The sequence below is a fragment of the Alligator sinensis genome, unplaced genomic scaffold (genome assembly GCF_000455745.1).
Source record: "Alligator sinensis unplaced genomic scaffold, ASM45574v1 scaffold663_1, whole genome shotgun sequence".
NCBI lineage: Eukaryota > Metazoa > Chordata > Crocodylia > Alligatoridae > Alligator > Alligator sinensis.
The window spans coordinates 742,063-768,665 of record NW_005842205.1 but is presented as its reverse complement, the minus strand read 5'-3'; the positions used below and the strand labels follow the sequence as shown (position 1 = coordinate 768,665).

Below are 26,603 nucleotides of genomic sequence, written 5' to 3'. Positions count from 1 at the left end.
ATGCCTAGAAAGAAGACAGAGAACGCTGGGATCTCACCTAGTCCACGGTACTCAGGCTGCAAAGCTGACAGGCACAGTCTGTAGCACAGTCCTTGAAGGGAGAGATGATCTGTTCTTCCAGCGTCCCAAGAACGACAGGGGATGGTGTCAGCACAGGGGTTTTCTTCTTCTCCTTCTTTCCTCCTGCTTCTACTTCTTTTTCTTCCTTTTCCTCTAGCAGCACACACACTTACAGATTTTTATACCCTCAGTTCAGCTGCTCCGTAGCACCCTCAGTAGTGTAAATCATTGTCTTTTCTATTGACAAGGGGTTATCTGGTTTGGACCATCTCAGGAAACTGATTGATAATCAGGAAACACTTAAGATTAGGGAGTAACCCAAATACTTGGGAGCCAGCTTGAGATTCCTATGGGTGGCAGATATACTGATGGGATATCTCATGGTTTCTTCAGGAACAATAGATAGCTTGCAGCATCAGGATTTTGGATTTTTACTTGTTGTGCACAAGCCTCAGCTTAGCATGACTTTTCCAGATCTTACTATAGTCTTTTAACAGACTTAAGACAATTATTGGGGTGCTCATAACCTTTTGTGGAGAGGACTCCCACCAGTCGTCTCGGGAAAGATATGACAACACCTGGGATTAGGGTTCCAGCAGGCTGGATGCTGTGATGAACCCTTAACCATTGTTCAAATGTTGCCCATACCCCCTCTGACTCGGTCTCTTGCCTCAGCATTCCCTAACCCGGCAACCGAGTTTTAGTCAATCAAGTTTAAATAGGCCTCCCATAGTGGGACCGGGGAATGTACGGCCCGAGATGCCTATTAAACTTGGAGCTGTGTGTGTCTGGGGGGGAAAAGTCCTTAGTAAATCCAGATTAGAACTGGTCTGATAAATGCTGAGGTGGGTGTGTGTGAACATGGGTTGATTAACATTTGAAGCACAGATTCCCCATCATGCAGTGCTCTCCTGCTTCTCTGGTCCCAGAATTCACTGCAGTCTCTGCTTCAGGCTTTCTGTTCTCCATCTCTCATGTAAATGAATGGTCATCTGGTTCCATCTCGGATGTAAATGAGACCTAGGGCAGTTGTTTCACTCTTATCACCCTTATCTGGTGAGGGTCTTAGGTGCGTCTCTCACTGCATCTTAATCAGTTTCATTTAGGTAGAGGAGGGGAGGGAGTGGGGGGGGTGAGTCCTTTGTGAGTCAGACAGACTGCATCCTGTGCCAGGGTTGCCCAAGAATACAGAGCTGAGGCGTAACACCATGTTAATATGTTGAAGAAGTGGGAAGGCCAGGAGTGTATGTACTTAGCTCCTCATCCCAAGGAATTAGAATTGGGACCCACGTTGACAGAGGGAGGTGGACCGGGTGACATAGAACTGGCCCTGCAACTGTCAGAAGAACAGAGAAGACAGGCTGCCGAGCTAGTCAGGGAGTATAGAGATGTGTTCCAGGGAACTCCTGGGGAAGCTCGGGGTGTGGTACACCGGATAAAGACTCCTCTGGGCCAGGTGGTCCATGAGAACTGGACATGGATTCCCCAGCGACTTCAAAGCCAGATAAAAGCAGAGATTGCAATGATGCTAGAGAAAGGTATCGTATGCAAATCCCACAGTGACTGGTGGAGCCCTATTTTAGCAGTACCTAAGCCCGATGGAAAAATCCATCTCTGTATCGATTTCTGGAAGGTGAACGCAGTAGCTAAGTTTGATGCCTATCCGATGCTGAGAGTGGATGAACTGGTGGAAAACATTGGGCAAGCTCGCTACATTTCCACTTTAGACCTGACAAAAGGTTACTGGCAGGTCCCAGTAGTGCCCGAAGATCAAGAAAAGACAGAATTTGCCACCCCGTGGGGTCTCTTCCAGTTCCGACGGATGCCGTTCGGGTTACATGGAGCCGCAGCTACATTTCAGTGGTCAATGGACAGAGTTTTGGCTCCCCTTGGGGGTTACACTGCGGCGTACATTGATGATATTATTATATACACTGAGAACTGAGCTGAACACTTCACCGCACTGAGATCAGTAGTGCAAGACTTGAGAAGGGCCGGGCTGACAGCCAATCCGAAGAAATGTACAATAGGAAAAAAAGAAATGCAATACCTGGGGTTCCTAGTAGGAAGCGGGAGGGTGAGACCGTCGTTGAGCAAGGTGGAGGCATTGTGAAGATATCAAGCACCTCATACTAAAAAACAAGTGAGCTTTTTTGGGGCTAGCCAGTTATTATAGAAGGTTTGTACCTCACTTTGCAGATTTAGTAGTACCTTTGATGGAGATGATAAAAGCAGGGGCTCCAACCAAAGTGAGATGGACGCCGGAGGCAGAAAAAGCATTCCGAGCGGTGAAGGATGCACTATGCTTACAACCACTCCTATATACACCGGATTTTAATAAACCTTTCCTGGTGCAGACCAATGCATCAAATGTGGCTATCAGAGCAGTATTGGTTCAGAGAGGAGAAGAGTGCCCTATAGCCTATATAAGTAGGAAATTACACCCACTGGAACACAGTTACACCACGATAGAGAAGGAGTGTTTGGCAATTAAGTGGGCTATTGAAACACTCCAATATTATTTGTTAGGGCGGCGGTTCACACTGATCACCGATCACGCGCCCCTACGCTGGTTGCAGAGCATGAAAATGGACAATGCAAGACTGACGAGATGGGCCCTTAGTCTGCAACTATATGGCTTTGAGGTAAAGCACTGCCCTGGAACCCAGAATATAAATGCCAATTTCTTCTTGATACAATACGAGGAAGAAGAGGGGCTAGGAGAAACAGAGGGATCCCAGACAAGAGAGAAGAGAGGGGGATGTGTAACAAGGAACCCTAACCCTGTTACTAAGAGGCAAGGTGACCCCTCTAAGTCTGGAACCTTCCAGTCAGGGCCAGCCAGTCAGGCAACAAGAGAAGGAAGTTCAAGATCTTACAAATGGCGAATGGAGAAGGGGTGGCAGAGAGACAGACTCCCAACAACTGTGGTAATGCGCCTGCTGTCTCAGTCAGAAGAGTACTCCATGCCCAGGGCCATCCCCATGATCATTTAAAAGCGTAGAGAAAAGACAAGCCTAAGTGGCACCCTACCAAGGCTGGCTAATGTGGGGGGATTACCTGTGGCAGGGTAACTCCCAGCAAATCCCACATGGTGCTACCTTGGGGAAAAGGTGAGTAGGAGGCACTTGAAAACCTCTGTCTCCTGAGTTACCAGGTGACTGAAGAAAGGCCAAGAGAAGTCCAGGACCAAGGCAGCACCCGCAAACGTGAGAACCCACTCGGGTGAGTGAGGGCCTTAAGTGGGGGAGGTGTGTAGCAGGACACTAAGGTGCCTGCTACTCTCAGAGAATGGCAGAAACCAGGTGCCGGTTGTCGGGACAACCGGTTAAGTAGGGAATTGGCCACACCTGCACCTGGTCAGCTGATCAGAAGGGGCAGGGCCTGGCTCCCATACAAATCGCAGGCCTGAGGCCAGGAGGGCAGTTCCCTGCTGGCAGCCAAGGGGGAAGGGAGCTCTGCCAGAACAAGCGAAGGGGAGAGGCCTGACTGTACGACCAGCTGCTGATGCTGTTATGGGATGGAGTATTCACTGGTAGGGATCAAATGATGTTTTATCTGGGCGGCTTGGATTTTTTGTTATAGCCCGGGCTTGTGTTTTTTGTTTGCTGTTTTAACCGGTGGTTTGGGTAAGGCTATTAAGGGATGGAAGAGGCCTCATAGGGGACCCGCAGCAGCGTGGGAACCCCAGCCCCAGAGAGAGGGGCAGCGAGAAGCCTCAGAGACAGGGGCGGCAAGAAGCCCCAGAGAGGGGGCAGCGAGCGCCAGTGAGGCACAGTGCAAGACTGGGCCACGGAGAGCCCGAGCACCAGTGAAGGCGCAGTGCCAGACAGGGCTGCAGAGAGGCCAAGTGCCAGGAAGGCGCAGAGTGATACAGAGTGAGATAAGGCTGTGGAAAGCCCAGGGAGGACAAGGGGAGGGCCAAATTACAACCAGGCCCAGATCAAACCACGTCAGTATCATCTGCGAGGCTTGGTCTGCGGTGTAGGGGAGGAAAAGGAGCCGCAGATAGTGCCCCTGGCTCCGGGGCAATAAATTGGCAGCTTCCTGCTAATTAACATCCATTAATTAATTAAGATCAAGGTGTGGCAGGAAAGAAGGCGGCGGTTGGCCCATAACAGGAGGGTGGAGTCACCGATAGATGGACTCCACAAGAGGCACTCATGTCACAATGGCAAAGTGATGTATTGCCTGGACAAGGGAGATGAGATTGATGTCATTTATCTGTACTTCAAGAAGGCCTTTGACTTGGTCTCCCATGATGTCCTCATGACCAAGCTGGGGAACTGTGGCCTTGACCATCTTATGGTCTGATGGTTAGGGAACTGGCTTCGGGGTCGGACCCAAAGGGTACTAGTTGATGGGAACAAATCAATGAAGTGCAAGGTTACCAGTGGAGTCCCCCAGGGCTCAGTGCTTGGGATGGTACTCTTCAATATCTTCATTAATGACCTGGATTTAGGCATCAGATATGGATTGGCGAAGTTTGCGGATGACACTAAACTATGGGGGAAGGCAGTCATGCTGGAGGATAGGCTGGGGATACAGGCCAACCTGGACATGCTTGCAAAGTGGGCAGACCAAAATCTAATGGCATTCAACGTAGAGAAGTGCAGGGTACTCCACCTTGGGAGACAAAACCAGCATCATACTTATAGGCTCGGTGGTTCTATGCTCGCTAGCACTGTGACCGAAAGGGACTTGGGGGTCTTAATTGACCACAAGATGAACATGAGCCCCCAATGCGATGCCATGGCCAGCAGAGCAAACCAAACTCTGGCATGCATCTACCGATGCATCTCAAGCAAAACCAGGGACATCATCCATCCGCTTTACTAGACTTTAGTGAGGCCACAGCTGGAGTACTACATCCAGTTTTGGGCCCCGCACTATAGGAGGGATGTGGATAAGCTTGAGAGAGTCCAGAGGAGAGCCACCCATATGATCAAAGGCCAGAGAGCAAGCCTTACGAGGAGAGGCCAAGGGACATGGGACTCTTCATCTTGGCGAAGAGGAGGCTTGGGGGGACTTGGTGGCTGCCTATAGGTATACAAGAGGGGTGCATCAGGATCTGGGAGAACAGTTGTTCACCAGGGTTCCCCAAGGAATAACTAGGTCCAATGGCTACAGACTTCTAGAAGGCTGATTCAAACTTGATATAACGAAGAACTTCTTTACAGTCTGAGTGTACAAGGCCTGGAACAGACTCCCCTCAGAGGTGGTTCAAACATCTACACTGGACTCATTCAAAAGGCATTTAGAAGTTTATCTTGCTGGGATCATCTGATCCCTGCAGACTTCCTGCCTCTGGCAGGGGTGGGGCTGGACTTGATGATTTCGCAAGGTCCCTTCCAGGCCCTAATGTCTATGAAATTAGGTCACATTCTGAGCTCCCTTATTTAGAGACTGGCATAAGCTCATTAGCACAAGGCTTCTGGTCACACACAGAGGCAGCCTGGTCCACTTGTGTCATCTGTGCCATGGGTTGGCCACTCCTGCTTTATGGTTTCCTAAATTAGATGTATGAATTGAAGAAAGGGATGTATGATATCTTGGTGAGTGGCTCCATGTGCACTGGTTATCAGTGATAACAAAACTGGTTATTAGGACAACTCCAAGCAAATGTCCAATCCCTTTTTGAATGTTGTTGAATTCTTCATCTCACCATTTTCTTATGGCAACAAACCCCACAGTCTAATCATACATTGTGAGAAAGGGTATTTATTTTTATTTTTATTTCCTTTGAATGTTCCTCCCTTACATTTCATAGAATGGCTCTACTTTAACGTTATATTATGAAAAGTCCCTATTTATCTACCTTGTCTAGATCATTCATCATTGTATGTACTTGAGCCATGTCTTTTCCTATTCACCTCCCTTCTAAGGTGGACAATCCCAGTCTTTACAGTTTCTCTTCAAAGGAGACCTTTTTCAGGCCCTTGATAATCCCAAAGGATTGTTTTCCTTTGAATTCCTCTTGTTCTGCAATATTTTGCTGAGCCAGGGTGACTAGTACTGCACCCAGTAATCCAGTGAAATCAAATATTTATATAATGGCATTATAATTTTTTTTTTATAGTTCACTGCCACATTCCCTGTGTAATTTGACATCTTTGCTTTTTGACTCCAGCTGCATATGGATCCACTTGTTGAGATATCATACTCAGGTCCTTTTTTTTCAATTGATATAGCTCAGGGGGTTTCAACCTTTTTTAATAAGTGTACCCCTGACAGCTGGACGCTGAGCGGGGTGGGAGGGAGAGGTGGCACGCGGCCGGACGCGGAGTGGGGGCGGGGGGACATGGAGTGGGAGGGGATGTGACGTTCGGCTGGCTGCGGAGTGGTGGCAGAACAGGGTTGTGGGTGGCATGCAAACTTCCCCTTTCCCCCACATCCAGCTGGCCAGGCAGCGCCTGGGTGGCCTGCAGAGGGGTGCTGCTGCCCTCACTCCCCCACCCTCAGCCCTGCTCCTGGGAGGTGGTGGCATAGTGTGGTGGGTGGCGGCACTCCATTCTCCCCCACCTGCGTGTACCCCCTAGGGCCTTCCCAAGTACCCCTGGTTGACAACCCCTGATATACCTGATTTAGGACACTGTTTTGTGATACAAGTGCCAAACTGGCACAGGCAGTGTCTGTGTGTGGCATGTGGCCGACTGGGGAGGGAACAGGCAGCACACTGGCAGGAAGCAGAAAACAGAACATCAAATCAGGCAAGGGTTATAGGGTAGGAAATAGAAACCAGAGCATCAGCTTGGGGAGGGAGCACAAGCCCGGGAGCAGAAAGCAGAGCAGGAGCTCAAGCCTGGGAAGGGGATTGGAGTAACACTTATAGAGGGTGAGGGGCTAATTTGTGGCATGCCTGCCAAAAATGTTGGCCCCACTGCTGTAAAGTATATGTCATTAGAAAACTCATAAATTTAAAGGATAATTTAGGATTCCTAGATCATAGAAATATATTGAAATAGGGCTGAAGGAATATAGGATCAAGTCCAAATGATTATCTAACTTGTACTTAACAACTTCGAATGATGGAGATTCCATGCCTCTCTAGGCAGTCTGTTCCAATGCTAACCATCTGGGTGGTTAGAAATTCTTCATAATATACTACTTAAATTTCTCTTGTTGCAATTTAAGCCCATTACTTCTTGTCCTGTGAACACAGAAAACAACTAGCCATCCACTTTATAACAGCACTCTTTGTAAGTAAAGACTATTACCAAATTCTCTCTGTCTTTCTCTTCTCCAGACTAAATTATTCCAGTTCTTCCAGTCTTTGCTCATTACATGTTTTCCACATTTCTGGTTTTTATTGCTTTGCTCTCCAATTTATCCATCTCTTCAAGTAAGGAGCCCAAATCTGGACAAAGTACTCAAGTCAGGCCTTATCAGTGCTGTTGAATAGAGTGGAAAAATCATTTCTTGTGACATGCATATGACACTGATGTTAATAATAAGACAATCAACAAAAGGGGATGATTCAGAAGCTTGTCTTAGTTGCTTAAATCATTGTTTCGATTCTAAATGCTAATTCATTATCACTGAGGAAAAGGATAGTTTCAGTGCCGTGACGCATCTGGAAGTTTGATCAAAACAGCTCAGAACACTGAGTATCTTAAATTCGACAAGTAGAGTGCCAGGAAGCTATCACTTTGCCTCTCCCTAAACAGAGTGAGTAGAAATAGGACAATAATTAAAAATAAAATTCTGAAATTACAAGCTTTTCAAAATTAGAATTGACAGTTGCTGCCTAAAGAGAGACAGGAACATGGCCAAGAGTTGATAAAATATTTACTTTAGCATTCACAATTGGGGTTTAAGACAAGTACTTCCTAGGAAGCTAAGGTCAAAGAGCTGGGAGATTGTGACATTCCTGCAAGCTTGAGGGCAGTAAAGGTGGAGAACACATTGGTCTGAACATTCTTCTGTAATTGAACAACTTTTAATTCCATGATGGCACCATTTGCAAAATAGAAAAGGATAAAAGGTGCATTTTTTGTGGTTCTTTTATATTCTAGAGTGTTTTTATCTTACATAGAGGTTGTGTTAATTGGTTTAGACGTGAAGGCTACTTATCCAAATGTTTTCTTACTTATAACAGGTATATCTTCAGACTAGAGTTTGGACAAAGTTTGGGTTAATACTTATCTGAATTGGCTGGGTCATCCTTTCCCACAACCATTATGTTAATAGTTCCTTGTTACTTGCTTTCAAAGCTGGGTGTTTTTTTCCCCTTGTCTAAATCTCTAAGTAATATAATAATATTAGGTAACTGAAACAGGTAAAATGAACACTTTAAGGCAACGTACAGACAGTCAAAAAGCCCAAGGCTGAATCAATTCAGTCTTTGCAGTCTAAGCTGCAGAAATTGAACTGATTTTCAAGTGAATAGACTTTCACTTTTGATTCTGGAAATGAAGGCACATACCTTTGGGGGCTCAAGCCAGAAGCTGGGGACGCTAGAGTGCCCAGCCTGCCAGCTCCAAGGTTTTTCCTCCCTCCCTGCTTGAGCAGAGGGGTGTGGCCAAGTCCCAGCCCAGAGCTAGCTGGAGGGTGTGCCTGCGTGGGTGTGGGGGAGCAGCACCTGCCAGGCTGAGGAGAGGTGGGTAAAAAGGTAGTGGCATTGAATTCATAAAAGCTTGAACAAGAATAGTCCTTTCTCTGAAGTAAGCATGTATTGAACAGAAGGGAACAACCCTGCAGAGTCCTGCTAGCTGTGATCATGGATTACAAATCCTTGAGGCACCTGGAAGCAGGCATGAGTGCAAGTGATGAGCAAATCTGCAGAGTCCTGCTGCTGTGGGTCACGACTGCAAATCCCAGAGACCGCAGGGGCAGGAGGAAGAGGAAGTGAACACACAGCCCATGCTGGGGGATTCTGATTTAACTTGATCCAGGAAGGCGTCTGGGACAGAAGTTTCAAAAACTATTTTTTACCTAAATCAGTTAAGTCTGATACTACTTTCAACCAGGTTTATCTTAAACCAGTTTCAGCCATTTTGAACTGGTTTATGTGCACTGAGCTTCTGTTCTGTTACAGGTTTAAAACAGTTTCTGAAGACTTAAACTGGTTTATGTGTAACTTCTGTCCCTAGCCCAGAGCAAGATCTCTGTGATAGTCATACTAAACCAGGGGTGGGCAAAATATGGTCTGCGGGCCGGGTGCGGTCCACCAGACCATTCTATCCGGCCCACGGGGCCCCTAAATTTTAGAAAGTTAATATTTATCTTCCCCTGGCTGCTTGTCATGCAGCCCTCGATGGCTTGCCAGAACTCAGTAAGCAATCCTCCACCCAAAATAATTGCCTGCTCCTGCACTAAACATTGCCAAAGAATTTTTTTAATATTACAAACTCACATACATTGCTAGTCATTAACATTTTTTGCCAACAGATACTGTCCAATAGTCACACTGTTTTCTTTCCTAGTGCAGGGCAGTTTGTGATGGCTCAGGAACCATTGCTAATAACTGGACAAATGATGACTTTTTAATGGTGACTACTGCATGTTTCTATCCTGAGCGTGACTATGTAGTCAAAACAGAATGGTAAGCTTGCAGCTCTAAGATGGTTCAGTTTGACTCTTTATTTACCTATATACTAGATTGGATGACACTAGACTAGTAGTTTGCAACCTTTTTAGACTCAAGGTACCCCTCAGAAAATGCCAGCTGTTAGTTTTCTCTTGTTTATTGACTACAAAAAATAATAGAACAATTCTTCTCTTGTAAAGAACTCAGAAAGATCTCAACAGGTCAGACTGTTTTTAACACTATGGTTTCCTCTTGGAAAGCTCTAGGTTTATCTTGTGCATCACATTTGCACACCTACCAGTGCTAACATTGTGTGGCACCCCATGGCATCCTTGAAAGGATCTCAAGGCATCCCAGGGTGTTGAATACTCTGCTTGAGAATCACTGCCTTTGACATTTAGTGGAAATGCATACAGGTCTTATGAAGCTTTGCACTGAGCACCTCCCAGAAAACACCCTTACACATCTTCCTCAGCTTCTGAAACAGTGATGGTAATGGAAATTGATCTTTATACTTCTGGTCTTTCATCCCATGGGGTAATAACTGGCAACAAGCCAGTTAGGTTGCCTGGAGATATATCAGGGTGTGTCTACATGTGCATTTACACTGGCTTAAATTTACTGTGCAGTAAGTTACTGCACACTAAGTGTGAATAGGCTGGTGTCTACATGTGCAGTGACTTGGGACTAAATTTAGTCCCAGGTCAGAGCAGCTTGCCATGTGCCCCTGTGGACACTGGGAGGAGCTCCAGCCTCTGGCCACATGGCTGCCAACACTTGGCAGCCATCTTAAAAGCTTACCCTCTGCACTGTGACCTCTGAGCAGACACTTCCTGTCACAGGAGCAGCATGGAAGAGGCACAGCCTGCATGTGCCAGCTCTTCTCCTGCCTCAGCTGCATCTCCAAGCTATGGCTGACCCTGGTCCTGGCCCTGGCACCCGGGGACAGGCTCCACTGCTTCTCCATTCTGCTGAGGCTGTCCTCCTCATCCACTGCCATCTAAGTCCCAAGTGGCAAATGACAGTCACGTCCCTGGATACAGCAGTCATGGAGGAGTGCAGGGCAGGGTGCTGAAGGCCCAAGATTCCCCCCTCCTAGTGATGAGGCACTGGAGGTGACTGGGTGGGGCACATATGTGGGTTTCCAGGGCACCAAAATGTGGGTCAGCTCCTGCATGGAGAGTATGGTTCTGGGGGCCCCACTGGACTGGCAATTGTGGCCAGTCATGGCCACCCACTGGGCCCACTTGGTCTTCATGTGGCACTGCTGCATCAGCTGGGAGTGGACCCACCCATGCATTCTGGCCACTCGGGCCTCATAAATGTGGGTGACCGAGGCACTTCACCATGGTCCTGCAAAAAAGAGAGAGGTGTGGGTTGAGTAACTAATCAGGGTAAATATGATACCTGTATGATTCAGGTATCAAATTTACGCTCAAGCAGGCATAAGACACCATATTTACTGTGCCGTACAGGCATGCACCCGTACTGTGAAGTAATTTCAGTTACTACGCAGTAAATGCACATGTACATGCACCCACTGTGTCATAAATACAAAATCCCATGGAATGTATTTATTTGCTCATTTGCTGCTGCTCATTATTGTTGTTGTTATTATTTTCCATCATAATCTCCTAGACAGGTGTCATTGTCTAAAGGATGGAAATCTTTCACCTTGTGCTCAGGATCATTGTCTCAGCATGAGAAATGTGTCTAACAGCAGCTCTCTGGAAATGCTGGGTGCTAATGGAAATGTTCAGGATGCTTGGGCAGAGTACTTAGAGCAGCATGACCAGTCTTAGCTCTACTTCAGCTCTGTACATGTGTGGGGTGGATCCAAGGGTGTGCGAGCATACCCTACTTCCTGACTGACAGCTCTGGTCTCAGCCAGCAGATGCATGTACAACAAACTTGCTGCTGCCACAACACCCCCACTTTGCTGCATTTTGGAACTGCTACTGTGCATATAGGTAGGACTCCTGGACCACATGTGATAAATGACCAAAAGGACTCTGGTGAGGAAGCAGCATAGTGGCTTATTCTCTGTAGTATTGGTGTTACTGTGGTGCTTAGGGGACAGCCAAAATGGGGCCCCAGGATGCTGGGTATGGTGCAAACACAGAAGAGTAGAAAGCTCTTGTCCCAAGGAGCTAAATAGACAAGCCAATAAAAGGGAAAAGAAGGCTATGACACACAGATTGGGCAATCTGATGGTGACAAATGGCATGTTAGTCTCTGGCTGGATCTTCTCTGCCATTTCTGTTTGCAAAGGCCCTGTAGCTGGAGGGTGATATTCAGACCTAGTGTTCATATTGCACAGGTCTGGGACTTTGGATCTGTAGGAATGGCCTGGGCAAAGCATCATTGATTCCCTTTCCTACCAGTGAAACAATATTTGAATGAAATGCTTTGGGCAGATTCTTTCCTTGTTTCCTGGGTGACAGCAATACTGAATGCATATATTAATATTACTATTGAACTTGAGAGATCCTTGGACTTTAGAAACTCTAAACAACCTAAACACCATCTCTGGCCTTCAGGAAGCTTAATGAATAAACTACCACCAGCAATATAAAATCAGTGCTATCCTGCAGCTATGTGGGACCTACTCTTTGAAAGCAGATGACACTGCTAATAACATTTCCTTAGCAACACCAGTTGCTATGAGCGTGCTAGACCTGTCTTCTGCTCTCTGCACAGCTCCTCAGACAATATCAAGCAAAGATCAAGGTGTCAGTCCTTTTCTTCAAAGCACTCAGTGGCCTGGGCTTAGGATACCAAGAAGACGTCCTAAAGCTTCTTGGATGAAGTATGTGGTTGACACCTACACTCTTCTGACACAGTGGAATTTACCACCATGGCTAGGTACAGATATTTTAAAAGCCCAAGGTGGAATTGATCTGTTACACGGTTTTCTGTAAACAGCATAGTTCAGATTGGTAGCAAACAGAACACACATTCACCTTTGGTGTGGGGGCAAATCTTAGACTGCTGTTCTAAAGTAAAAATTTTTAAACCAGTGTATATGTGCTGAACTTCAGTTCTGTTTTGGGTATAGACTGGTTTCTGATCACTTATAGCAGTAAAAGTGTAAAGTCTGTACCTGGCCCATAAGAATAAAGTTCATCTATGCACTGACCAGAGCTTTCTTAGGGCATGTTTACATGGAGGCAGCATCCTGCCCTGTCTAGGAAGGCACTGAGCAGGCTGTCCATATATTCTCCAAACCTGGAAATACGTTGATGAGGCTGCTCCAGGGTTGCCCTCAGGGACTGCCTTTAAGTATGGCAGGACTAAAGTCTCAAGACTGACTGCAGGCACATGTCCTTGGAGCAGCTTCACTAGCAGTTTCTGGGTTTGGAGCATAAGAGCAAGCATGGGTGCCCCTCACATTCTTAGGAATAGCTGTTGTGACAAGCTGCTGCCATCATATTGATACTGCTCCCAGGTGCCAGCATCAGGCACTGAAACTGGACTCATGAATTTTGCCACTCCAAGGGCAGGGTTTATTTCTTCAAGAAGGTACCTTTTTGTCAGGGTGCATTTCTTCTGTTTGTTTTCTCTAACATGGGCACAGGGCACTCCATATACTTACACACCAAACCCAGCCATTACCAGAAGGAAATATTTCACAGCACACACAGTGAGGAGAGGATGAGTGAGAATTGGAGAGGTTAGAAGTTAGTCACACTGGTTAACACATTACTGCAACAGTGCTCAGATACTGTAGCAACAAGTGCAGCATAAGAACCTGTACAGGGCAGAAGGCAATAGAACAGAAAAGCTATTGTCAATCAATATAGCCTCACTGATTTCAACAGAGCCACACTGATTTACACCTTTAACACTTACAGGTGTCAATATAAGGAGTGTTGTCTGTATGTACCAGTACAGTTTACTAGCAAGATTATGTAATTAAGAACAGTTTTTGAGGAAGAGTGTTACCTTTGCACATATACCAAACAGGGCACACCATAGTGGAAGGCAAATAAAGGATAAAGGATAGGAGAACAAACTTGCTAACTCAGCAGAAGTATCTATATTTTTTCTTCTTTGTGGGCTGCAGGTAGGAAAAGAATGTGACTCCCTGGCCAACCCCCTTCCTCTGACTGTACCACTGCCTCCAAGTTACTGGGGTAACTGGCAAGCTACAAAGCCTCATATTCACATTTATTATGTTAAAATACCTCTTTGTATTGTGTGACTAGTAGTTGCTTCTTTCAGAGAGTTAATCAAGAAATATTTGGTTTGCTTTAGTTAAGGGACTTTGCTTTGCTTGCAAGGTCGTGATCAGTGAGTTCCCTGAACTTTGAACCGCATTTGAGAAGTGAGATAAACAAGAGCAGTATAAATACCAGAGTGCGCTACTGCCGAGGCTATTTATTCTGCAGAAGAGAGTAAAGCGGAGCTGCCAAAAGGAGGAGGGAAAGGGTAAGTGTTTTGTTTTGCTATGAATAGCTTCAAGATTTCTGGCTTGGTAATGCATCAACTTGGTTCTGTGGTGAGGAGGGTTGGAAAGTGGCATCTGAAATCAACTGAAAAATTTATTTTTTGACTCAAACATAGAAGAAAATATAATTCAGAATGCAACTCACTTTCATTGCGTATGCTTGACAGCTGCTGTTGGTGATTGTATGCCAATATTCCAGAAGACTAAAATCATTGAAGATTCACAACACATACTGAAATTTTATATATATCTGCAGGAAAGGGCTGCAATTATGCAAATGTGTGCAGAGACAGAGAGAAAAATTCTGGCCCCTTTGAGGTTAGAGGGGCCAGAGTTATAGCTGTGTAACTTGGAAATTTTCATTTTAAGGAAAAACTTTTTAAGGGTACATGAGGAAAACACCATATTTATCAGTATTTTTTGTTTATTGTATAATGTTAACTCATGGAACTCAAATGTATGTGAGATCAAACAGGATTGGGAAAGGGAGTCTGGAGTACCTCATACAATACTACAGTACAGGAGAACTAGTGTAATTTTTCAGTTTATCTCCTGTATAATGAGAGGTTTCTAAAGCTGCTAAGCCAAGAGGTGCTCTACTCATGTGTCATTCAGAAGAGAAGTTTACAATAATTGTCATGTTTTATGATTGTCACAAATAGAAAATGAGCTGTGTGTGCAAAGCAGATTTTAAGAGATTTAAGGAAGCCTGAACAACTTTGGATTTTTTCCATTTCCTTTTTTCTGTTGAGAAATTGTTTCTGGTGTCTGCATTAGGTTAGGGCTCTTCCTGGCTGCAAGCCAAATGGAAACAAACTTCTAAAAGTTCTGGATGAGAGGCAAGGATTTTTGTGATTTTTTTTTTATTGGACCAACTGTATAGTTGAGAGAGGTATTTTGGCAGTAGGTGCCCTTCCTCGTGTCCCTGTTAAATGAGGAAAGCATAATATTTGTCCATATTTTTTATAATGTTACCTCATGGAAAGCAGGTCACTGAGGAAGGGCATTAGTGTCCCAAAGCTTGTTCAACAACCCTCCCAACTATACTGTTGGTTCAATAAAAAATAATACAAACAATCCATGCATTTTACATTGGCTGGACCATCACAGCTATGACAATGCTCCAACCCTCATGTTAAAAGTTCTAGAGTCTTTTGATCTGATTGCAGTTTTTTTAGCAGTTGCTATGACCAACATACTCGGGTAGTGCAACTACTCTGAAGTCAGTAGAATTGCACCTGGGATTTGTTCGGACCAATGGGCCAAATCTTCACTCAGTGCATACTGGCTGAGTGCCATTAACTTCAAAGCACAACGAAGCCAGAAGCAGCAATGCCAGAGTCAGTTCTACAGGTATTCAAGTTGCATTTTGTCACAAAAAAATGGCAGGATTGAGGAGTAATTCTTTTAATATCAAGGAATCACTTAATTGCTTTTACCATTTATCCATCATAAAACAGAGCAAAATCAAGTGTTTTCCATTATGTAAGTGCTTTCCAGAGTCAAAGGGATCTTGTCAATAAATGTGCATTTGTTCTCTCCAGAAACTCAAAGGGATATTGCCAAATAAACAGACTGGGCCAAATCTGTGCATATTTCCTGTGCAAGCCCAGTGGAGTCAATGGCCTGCTGCGTTTTGTTATGAGAATTTCAGCAGCTGGGTTGTCTGTATGCGCATATTTTACTTTGTTATCTTTTGCAGGGGAGGCCCAGCCATGTGGGCAGGGCTGGGACTGGCCCTGGTTCTCTGTCTCCTCCCAGGAGGAGGGACAGAGAGCCAAGGTTCAAGTGCCCATTGTAAAGAACCCCCAGAATGGTATATTGCGGGCCAAGATCCCATGCTGAATTCTAGAGGTTCAGTGACTGTGGTAGCCCTCCTCCAAGCAAGCTGACACTTGTGCTTGCTGCAAGCTTCCAGGTAAGAACATGTCTTCTTTCTAAATCTTTCTTAAAATGGGACAGAGCAGTTTTTAAAGGACCTGAGGAATTTCATACATAGACATGGTCACCTACTCAGAGCTTCTTCAAATGCTCGGGAACTAAACGGGTCCTGTGAGGCTGTGACAACATAAGTCCAGTGATTGGGGTCAAGTTTCTCAGTAGACAAAGCTGTGCTAGGGGTTCACATTCCTTGATCATGCCCCAGTATTTCATGACAGACAAAGTGATCAAGTACAAGTTTTGCCAGCTTCAAAAATCAAGATTTCATTAATAAAACCAAACCCCAAATAACTCCAGTCTCAGCTGAGCATGCTGGAAAGCCAAGTGGGGAGGGGCCTGGAGAACACAGCAGAGGACTGGACCCGTTGCTTCCGCCTGGCTGGAGAGTGCTGCTACCACTGCATTACAGTTTTCCTGGAATCCAAACTCATTGAAATAGAATCTCATGTGGGTGTCTGATTCCACCTGGGTGCCCAGCAAGTGGAGTAGGATCTGACCCTAACTGGCCACATCTACACATGTACTTTACTGTGGAGCAGATTAATTAGCTGCAGAGTAAAGCATCACCGTCTACACATGTGATGGTAGTAGTCTGCAGTAGACTAATTTACTCTGGCATAAAATACTGCTGTTGGGACAGTGCTATCATACACTGGGGTAATTTACTGCAATTAAATGCATGTGTAGATGCTGACTGCAGGTATAAATTGTGCATGGTTAGCCCAGCCAGGTGGGGGCTAGACTCCTGTCTGCCACCTAGCCACACAGCTCTGCACTTTCAACGCTTGTGCCCCTGCCAGTCCCTCCACCAATGCAATGCTGCCACCTGGAGCCTGGGGCTGACTCCCCTGCCAGCCCAGGCCTGCTCTGTACTGGCTCAAATTGCTGTTGTGCACTCAGGAATAGTTTACTCTGGTTCAAACTATTCCTGAATAGAGCTTGAATACTAATTTTGCTTATTCAAGATCTGAGTGGAAAAAGACAAATCAAAGCTGGTAGTTTAATGTCATTTTCCCCATCTGAGTAAGGGTCCATTTCCTAGAGCTAAGCCAAGGCTTATAGGGAGCCATCTCCTTGTTATATATTTATTCACTGCCTAGCACAATAGCATTCTAAGCATTATTACAATTCAGGTAAGTGAAAGAATAATAGTAGCAGTAATAAACAAACTGGTTTTGAGCAAGATGAAGCAGCAAGTACCATAACATGGATTCATATTACAGTTGTGAAATCACTTTGGCTCAAAAAGTAACAGTGCAGGTTTCACAACTTGACTTGTTTCCTCAGTGGGCTGTCACCTTAGATTAAAAACAGGTTAGTATTTTTTCTCAAAAATAAAATTTGAACAACTAAAGCTAAAATTTTGGCTCCACTGAAGTCCAAGTGAGTTTTGTCAAGGACTTACAAGGAATAGGTGAACCATGTTTTATAATGGACTGGAGGAGTTCAAGGTTTTACAGTAATAAAGAACTTCATCTATTCAGTTTATAGAGCAAAGGTGTTAAAGGAATCTGTTTAAATTGAAAAAATGATCCATCACCACATGACAAAGAACCAACCCTTGTCTTGCCAATTTTAGAGGCAAGAGTTTTCTCACATGCTGGTGCTTGAGTTGTCCATTAATAATGGACAACACAAACCTGCACAAGCAGTGCAGCTATTCTGTTGAGCCAATAGCAAGAGTATCCCATTTCTAGCTATTACAATGGCTTTTATGGTAGCTATGATTACGTAAGCCAGAAGCATGGGAAAGGAAAATCACTCATCCCAGGATGCAAATGTACATTTAAAAACATAACATTTTTTTCCCAAGAAAAAGATCAAGATGATTCTTACCTGGTTAACCATCTTTCCCCTATAACCCCTCATTAGCCTGGAAGACTTGCGTGTGAAGTTAGATAATGATGGGCTTGTCAACATTTCATATATGGTGGTCAATCACCAAGGAATCACTTCCCAAGAGAAAATTCACTTGCTGAGAAAGGAGGTCTCCGAGCATATTGTTGTTTACCAACAGGATGAGAATCAACCCGATGTCTGGACTACCTTAAATGGAAACAAAGATGATTTTCTTATATATGACAGGTCTGTATAATAAAGGGGAAATCAGGGAAGGGTTTAGATTTCTGGTTATTTCTGTATTTTCTCCAATGATTCTCTAAATTCCATAAAAAGTCCTAGCAGTCAGAACCAGAACCAGGATTCCCTTCTCCCATGAGAAGACTCTCATCCCTTAATTAGAGCCAGGATCCCTCTTGCTTGCTCTCCTTCTGACCACATTAACTTTGTATTGTTGACTGCCAGTGGCTCAGATTCAAGAGACAGGTATTTGGACATAGCCCTGTACTATCAGATATTTCTGGTCTATCTGCATCACCTGGAGATGCCCTGCATAGAGATCCTAGAACCCCCTAACTCTGAATTGCTCTTCAGAGACATCTAACATTGTATTGACTCTATGAGACATAGTTACGGCAAGCAGGAGTCTGTAACTAATGCAGACACTACTTTCAATTCCAAGCATTTTGGTGCAGGAATCCATTTTTGATTGTGTATTTGTATGGCATATAGCACAAGGGGGTCCTGTTCATGACTAGGGTTCCCTTATACAACCACAATAACAGTAACAAAAACTCATACACTTTGTGTTTAATGATTAAACTATTTCTCTCATTAGGTGTGGCCGTCTAGTGTATCACCTTGAGCTGCCTTATACTTTCCTGAGTTTCCCATATGTGGAAGAATCAATTAAGATTGCCTACTGTGAACAGAACTGTGGAAATTGCTCTTATATGGTATTTTCCTTAATTCATTCTTTATTTATAAGGGGGGAGGGGGGGGGAGATTGACTGAAATTTAGAGGATGTATTTTAACCTGATTTATCTCAGATACTAAATTTCACTGATCTAGGCATTTCATGGTCTTTCATTAGTAGGCAATTTGTGAAACGATTTTCAAAATTGATCAAATCAGTATGAAATAGACTGAAATCTAAAGGTCGAATTCCCACAGCTCTGCAATGAGGATTCAGTTCAGCTTTCACTGAAACCAGGAGAAATACTCTTATTGATTAACTTAAATGTCTCTTGGCAAAGTACTACATCATATGCAGTAGATGTATAGATGGAGATGCTCTAGTGTATCTGAGGAAGACCCATTCCTTTCTGAGGCAGCATGTAAGGTTTGACTTGAAATGTATTTAAATGCCAAATGGTACCTGCTGGGATTTTCACCATGTCTAAGCATCTAACACATTGCTTTCAATGGGTGTTATTTGCTGAGGTACTTTAAAAATCCTACCAGATGCTCATCTGCATCTTCAGGTACTTAAATACTTTTAAAATGTGGCCCATAGTACACAGCTGCTCAGTTTGTTTTCACCTAGCTTGAATGCAACAGATGATTCTTGGGAATTGGAGAATGTTGTAGAGACTCTAACCCAGCCAAAAATTTGCTCAACAGTAGGTGTGTCCACACATGCATCCCACTGTACAGTACCCATCAGTACTGTACAGTTCTGGCAGTACATGGATCATTTCTGACCCTACTGTGCAGTAGCTCATTGCTACTGTGCGATGGTGGTGGCATCACAGTTAGTGCCCACTGATGCTACACTGGCATAGTGACAAGCTACATCACCATAGCTTGTCGCTACATCGACATAGCATCTCATGTAGACATGCTCAGTATGTTTCGTTAATTAGCACGCCTTGCAATGAAAGACCATTCTATACATTACGAATACAGATTTGTTTTTATGTATCTTGAATGTTTGTCTACACTTAGATCTTCAGTGATTTAAAAGTTAAATACTGCTAAATTCTTTAGTAAAAGTTGTGTTATCACAAATAACAGAATTGTCCGCTGTTATAAATATTTGCTAATGATGAAAAAAGGACTTTGTTGCCCTTGAAGCTTATAATGTTAAATGACTATATGACAAAACTCTGATTCAATTAAACATTAGTGTTGAGAATGTTTAAATCCTGGCACCTTAAATGCTGTATTACTAAATATCAGAACTAACATATTATTTCAGTGTTGCTGCTGTGAAAATGTGGAACTAGCTGAGGTAGTGGAACATTTGGTTTCCCTGTTTAGAACTAACTAGGGCAATGATTAGTGTCAGCTGTGATGGAGATTTTTTTTGTACCGAGGAAGCCCGCTATCTAGGAAACAGATAACTAGCTTGTTTCACATGCTTGCAGTAGCTTGAGTGTAGAATTTAATTTCTTTCTCAAATTTGATTCTCTTTTCAATGTTTGCAATGATATTTTATAGGTAAAATAAGCTGAGGGAAGGGGTTGTAGTTCTATTTAGCTTTACTAAAATCCTAAATACAGCTTTAGCAATGTGGCCTTCTTTACCTAGTTGTTACCCAACCTATTTACAACTAAATTGTGTCAAAAAGGGACAGACTGACATCAGTGGTGGCTTATATGCACCATGCACCAGAGAGACATCAGGAGACATGGTGCCTCAGAGGGATCATTTCTTCCTGTGTTTACAGTAGACTTAAATGAGGTGCTGAAAACTTCTTCCTCTGGGCCAGCTTGATTCATTTTTTCCCTGCCCAGTTAATCCTGAGAGGAGCAGACTTTGCCAAGCAGCTGTGAGCACTTGTACATGTGATGGGGATTTAGTTCCCCTAAATTGAAATGGTGGGTTTTTAATTTGTGGGTTTTTAATTATGACCCATCTTTTCAATTTAAGTGTTTCTGTCACTGTTACGGAACAGCAGCAGGAGGGTGGCTGGGTGTGCTGATGGTCAGAGAAGGCAGTGGGGACGGTGCATGGGGTGCTGGAAGCCCGCCAAGACTGAGCTACCTCTAGCATGTCTGGGCTTCGAGCACCCTGTGCACTGTCCGTGCCACTTTCTCCCGCTGCTAGCTCACCCATGTGACATATACACTCACATGATTTTGTTTTATCTACAGTAGAACAATTTGCCACAATCAAACTATAATACATTGGAGGTGGTCGAAGTTGCCACACACAAAGAAATTTTTACAGGAAAAAAAATTGTACACGTGTACATGGTGACACCATTATGTTAGACAAATGACAATTTCTTGTTACTTTTTGTCACATGTACATGGCCCTACCATCATGCGTACAAATGTCCTGTGATCTCTTGAAAGCTGGGAGCTGCCCTGTAATGTACCATAACATAGCTGCCTCCCCTTCCTCCAAAGTGAAATCTAGACTCTACTTTTTTTTGTCATATAGAATCAGGCTTTCAACATTTTAAAAAAAAGTTCTTTTACCAAAAGCTCAGCACTTACATTATGTCACATAAATGTTTATTTTTCAGACGCCAGATGTTGAAGAGGTTTGCAATAACATAAGTAAGCCAGCTGATGAAGATCCAGCGGAGATCACACCTGAACAACACAGCCATCACTCCCATCACCCAAACCAACACAGACACCATGGACATGGGCACCATCACCGGGAAGAGGATCATCTTTCAGAAGATCAGAACCAACAGGCTCGTGCTCAACGACATCATTCCCCTGGGAACAATCGACGTCATAACAGGGTTCTGGGACGTAATAGACAGGGTCAGGCAGGTAGCCAGGAAAGGGTAGAAGCTGTCCCACAAAGAGAAGTGCTTGAGATTCCTTTACAGAGTAAAAGGCTCTGAAAGAAAGGAAATGCCAGTTGCAAAAATCAGTTAACCTGAAACTTTTTGAAAGCGTCAGAATCAACTTCTAGTAGCTGATGCTGACACTGACGACACCTGTTGTTTGAAGAAGTAGGGAAGGCAGCCACCTGACACTGTCGAGGAACACTTCCAGATACCTGCAGGTGACAGGGCCAGCTGCTGGCAGAGAACATCACTGAATCTTGACAGTGACGTTTGCTCCCAGCTGCTTGACAGTCACTAGCAGAAAGAGAGCATGAAACCAGTGACAACTGACAGTGACAAGGAAAGCCTGGAAACTGAGCCTGAAAAACAAACTAAACATCTTAAAATCAGGAAAGACCCCTTCCATTTGAAGGCACTTCTTTACATTACAACTTGGAATAAATAGCTTCAAATTTATCAGAGGAATACAAGATATTTAATTTCCCACAATTGCAAAATTCTGCCCAAGACAGGATAAAGAAATGCATAAAATTAAAATACAACATTGTAAGCAATTTGATGAATGCTACAATCATGCTCCTGTCAGCTACCATCAGGAGAGGGCTTTTTAAACAAAGTAATGTTACTTGACCCTTAGTTTGTTTTTTCAGTGCTATTTGGAAGCTGGCTGCAGTCTGGTTAATTTGTCTTTCTTGTCTCTCTTCTAATATTCTGCATGCATGAGTGAAGGCAGAAGCATAAACTATAACCTAGGGGCTTCTGTTTGAAGTTTAGCAACCAAGAATGGAAGAAGACCAGAAAAGACATTTTAATCATGTTTTCTTACTTATGTTGAAAGAACATGGAAAATATTCAAAAGTTTATTTTTTTCTAAATGAAAGAAGTGACAAAATGATCAAATCATATCGTTGTTAAATACAAATTAGCTTACACATAAGCAACTTGCCAAACCAATGTTTTAGTTCAACTGTAATGTATGTTATAGCCAAATACTACATTGTTCAAAAGTAATAGTTTTGATATTCTTTAATATAGTTTAGGGACTGGAACCTTTATTAGGATGTAGAAAAGCAGACTTCTGCATCATTCCCATTGAAATTAATGGACACACAAAGTAGGACTAGTACATCTTGATGCAGGATGAGAAACTAAAACAAAACTTTGGCTGAATTTGGTCCTAACAGAAGTAGGCACAACTCACAGTGAACTGTGCCTGTTAATATTAGGGTGGAATTTAGCCATCAATATTGATTATTAATATAGTTTACTAATAAAACTTGTATAACATCTCTTTTTGTAATTAGCATTCTTATATTTTACTTATCTGAACTGAATATAATGTAGTATAGGTTGAGGGATTAATGGAAGAAAGCAAAAAGAATATTCAATACAAGTGAACTGCTCTGAGAGCACATACCATATTAATGACGGCTTAATAGGGAAATCATAACTCCTACAGAACCTGAATCCTTTTATGGTGAATGCTGATCAGCAAGAAAGTAGTATTGAATATAAACAGAATGTAAATGTATGGAATATTTGAAAAGGGAGTTTTCAATAAAAAGTAGATGACATTCCAGTTGTGTCATATATTCTGATTTTACTTTCTAAGTGCATGGCTCAAGATATTGTACTTATATTTTTCAGTTGCGTTAAGTCAGGAAAGGATTTCTGCAATACATGTTCAAAGCTCTCAAAACTGGCTCCGTTTGAGGTGGAAATCCTGGCTGCTGCTGAGCCGTTGCTCCAAGTCTCGAATGGTGTTACGGAGAATTTCAATTTCTTTGTTTTTTTCTTCCTGGAGATGCTGCAACTTCTATAAAAGTGCAAACAAATATTTCTTTGTTTCACACAAATTGGAACTGAAATACAGAATCAGCATATAACACAGTATTCTGTTGGCGTTGGGACATTTTTAACTACAATATTAAGATTTTTTTACAATATCAGTTGTATTTTACAAGGATAATTTTACAAAGTCCTTTTCAAAGCACAGCTGCACTTTAAAGCACTGAATATCATCCACAAATACCCACTAGATATTCTATACAAGTAGCAGTACTGCTTAAACACATACCCTTCTGTAGATATTTTGAGGTAAGGCAGTTGTATCTGGAAACGATTTTGTTGCTTTATTCTGAACTTTTGCTAATTTAGCATTGAACTAAAATAAACGGGAAAAAAAAGTTAAAAGCCCAACAGATGAAACTTATTGTCTTTACTTACATAGGTATAATTCTCACTGTTCTTCATGTATTTGTACCTTTAAATATAACTGGCAGCATGACCTATGGGCATTGCAACTACTTAATCTGGAGATAATGAAACAACTTCATTTTTAAAAGTTAGCTAGAAAAATACTGTCCCACGTCCTGGGTCCTGATGGTTCAAAGGGACCATAATGCCAGCTCACCAGCTAGTGGAAAATTCCCTTGGTGTAGACATTGGGTGCTGTTAGCTAGCTTAGGACTTGAGAGCTACATGAACCACATTTTCCACGTGCACTAGTGCTGAGGAGAGTCCTGACAGAAGTGCTTTTTCTTTTTTTTAACACGTTGAGGATTTGAACTCTGAGTTGTTTATTGGCAGCAATGGAGTGGCTTTGCAACCTCAGCTGTGAAATACATCTCTGGCCCTGAGGCTTACAATATATGTGCAGACCTCCACTGAAGTGTTTGGTAGCACATTGTAAATTACAGCATAAGAGCATCAGGCTCTCAAGGTTTACATGAAGATCTCTTCTGAGCACTGTAAAACCCAAAAAGTAAAAAGAACAAAATCAAATCATTTATCCATCCTTCCAGTTACATGTGGCTATGTTTTCACAAGGATAACAGCTGTATTTAAACCAATTCTATCACAAAAATAAGAACAGGTTATATTGTAATACTTTTTATTCTCCTTAAATTTTAGTTATGCCACCATTTATTAATGGCAGTAACTTATATCACACACACACACACACGCGCGCGCGCGCGCACATGCGCAGGGGAACAAACCCCAATTTCTTTTGTGCAGGCCATCTTCAAGGGGTCAAGGACTTTTTCCTCAGTTCAGTTAAAACCCATACATCTCAAACAATGTACACTGCAGGATCTGCCCTTTGTGATAATAGAGAACAGAACAGCCAAACCACATTACTAACTGGCAAGAATTTCTGTGGATGAAATCTCTCCTAACTATGCAGTTGATCCAACATAAGATGTCACCTACAAAAATCCTTGCTCTCACATATTTGCTGGACCATAAGGACTATATATCACTCCAAACCTACTATTACTAATGGTAATCTCAACATTTTTTAAAATCTAGAATCTTTTATATAAATATACATATACACGAGATGCATCTTTGATTTGACTTGCTAGTACATACCTCTATCTGTAATTTGATTATCTCATTCTGTTTCTCCTTATCTTGAGTTCTCAGCTGCCTGGTTAACTCTAAAACCTCCAGCTCTTTTTTCCCTATCTGGTCTTTATGTTCTTCTTCTTTTAGTTCAACTGAAAAAAGTAACACAAATAACAGAACATTATAATTTTAATATATAAGCATATATACATAGTATAATTACAAGAGAGTTCATTGTATTAACAAAGTAGACTTAAAAGACAGCAGAAGCTATAAAGTGGAATAAATTAATAAGTGAACTAAAAGCATAAACTGAAGGAACTTAAAGTCATATAGGGTTTTTCTTTTTATTTTGGTATATGGGATATTTTTGGTACCCTTATTTATGGTACCAGCTTGCAGAACAAAGATTTGAATGGAAACATCTCCCATTTATTAAGGTTTTCATTAACTGATAGTGTTCAGGATTTTACAATAATGCATTTCAGTTGACCAAAAAACCCACACTATTAAAGCTATCTGGAGTCCATTCCCACTCCTTACCACAAAGTGGATTCTCTCTTTTACAGGGTCTTAGAACTTAGGAGAAAATTTTCTTTTAAATAATGTACAAGAGTGATCTAAGGGCCTAGGACTCTATTGTAATTTACATTGGTTTGTGTATTCAGGGCACACAGATGAGCATGTATCTGGGGGTAATTGCTTATAATAGGTGCTATTATGGAGCCTTGCCACTAGGTGGTGAAAGAGCAGGCCTCTCTATAGCAACAGCTAGTCCCAGGTATCAATAGATATATGACATGGCATCATTGTAATTTACATGACTGCAATTTTATCCCTGATTTTTCTTGGGTGGAGTGAGTGGGAAAGTAAGTCTACAAAAGGTTAAAGCAAGTTTCTCTGGTATATGCTTACATATTATATCACCATTCTGTTTACACCAGTTTAATGGCTGATTACACCAGTGTAAAGATTGCCAAATGATCTCCAAACTAGGTATACATTTTACTACCCATTGTACAATGGGTATGTTGGAAAATAGTGAGAATGAGAAACTGACCTTTAAGCATTTGATGACATGCTCTGGACATGCTAAAAACTGAGTGCAGCCTTCAGAAAACTTACACTTCCTATTCATGTTGCAGAGTTACGCTTCTTCATTTAAGTTTTTGGCCAAACATTCAGTGTATTTTAGTTATACAAAGATTCTGGTGATAGAATTGGACCTTTTTGATACTATCTTGTTAATCTGCAAATTATTGCGCCACTACCCTAATTGTGCCTGCCACTTTCAGAATGTTGGGCAGGCTATGGAGCAGTCAGCGGGTGGGTTTAGGCCCAATTAGGTGTAGCCTGACTGCAAGGGCCTGCCTGATTGGAGGAGGGCTGGGCAGACAGGGTATAAAACCAAACCCTTGGGAGCTGGAGGAATAACATTGCATGCCTGAGGACTGCAGCTCCTGTAACACCTGGAGGTTAGGGTAGGAACTATGGGGATGGAGGAGGTTCCTTTTGGTCCAGGGTAGGACCTGAAACTACACCCTGCTGGGATTGGATGGTGTGGTGAGACTGCTTGTGGTGGGGTAGCCTCCAGAAAATACCACACCTGTGCCACCCCAGTGAAACGTGAGGATGGGGTGCTGGCAGGGCCGTCCCTAGGGGGTGCGAATTGGGGCCA

General features: G+C 43.0%; 2 protein-coding genes across 3 annotated transcripts in view; one reads left to right on the top strand and one right to left on the bottom strand.

Annotated features, from left to right (window-relative positions):
* Positions 1–13,864: 13,864 nt before the first annotated feature.
* SELENOP (selenoprotein P) lies at positions 13,865–23,148 on the top strand. Its single transcript, XM_006026705.3, is given in 5 exon segments — positions 13,865–14,020; positions 15,742–15,957; positions 17,853–18,065; positions 18,658–18,775; positions 21,296–23,148. Coding segments are annotated over 4 exon segments (951 nt in total). The 5' UTR covers positions 13,865–14,020; positions 15,742–15,754; the 3' UTR covers positions 21,713–23,148.
* A 151-nt stretch (positions 23,149–23,299) lies between these two features.
* The window catches only part of CCDC152 (coiled-coil domain containing 152), a 39,137-nt gene continuing 35,833 nt past the window's right edge, over positions 23,300–26,603 (bottom strand). For both annotated transcript variants that reach the window (XM_025207699.1, XM_025207700.1), the window contains exons 7-8: positions 24,950–25,077; positions 23,300–23,738 (exon numbers count right to left, since the gene is read on the bottom strand). In XM_025207699.1, coding sequence (XP_025063484.1) covers positions 23,640–23,738; positions 24,950–25,077 — 227 coding nt within the window. In that variant the 3' untranslated portion in view covers positions 23,300–23,639. The remainder of the gene's footprint in view (positions 23,739–24,949; positions 25,078–26,603) is intronic.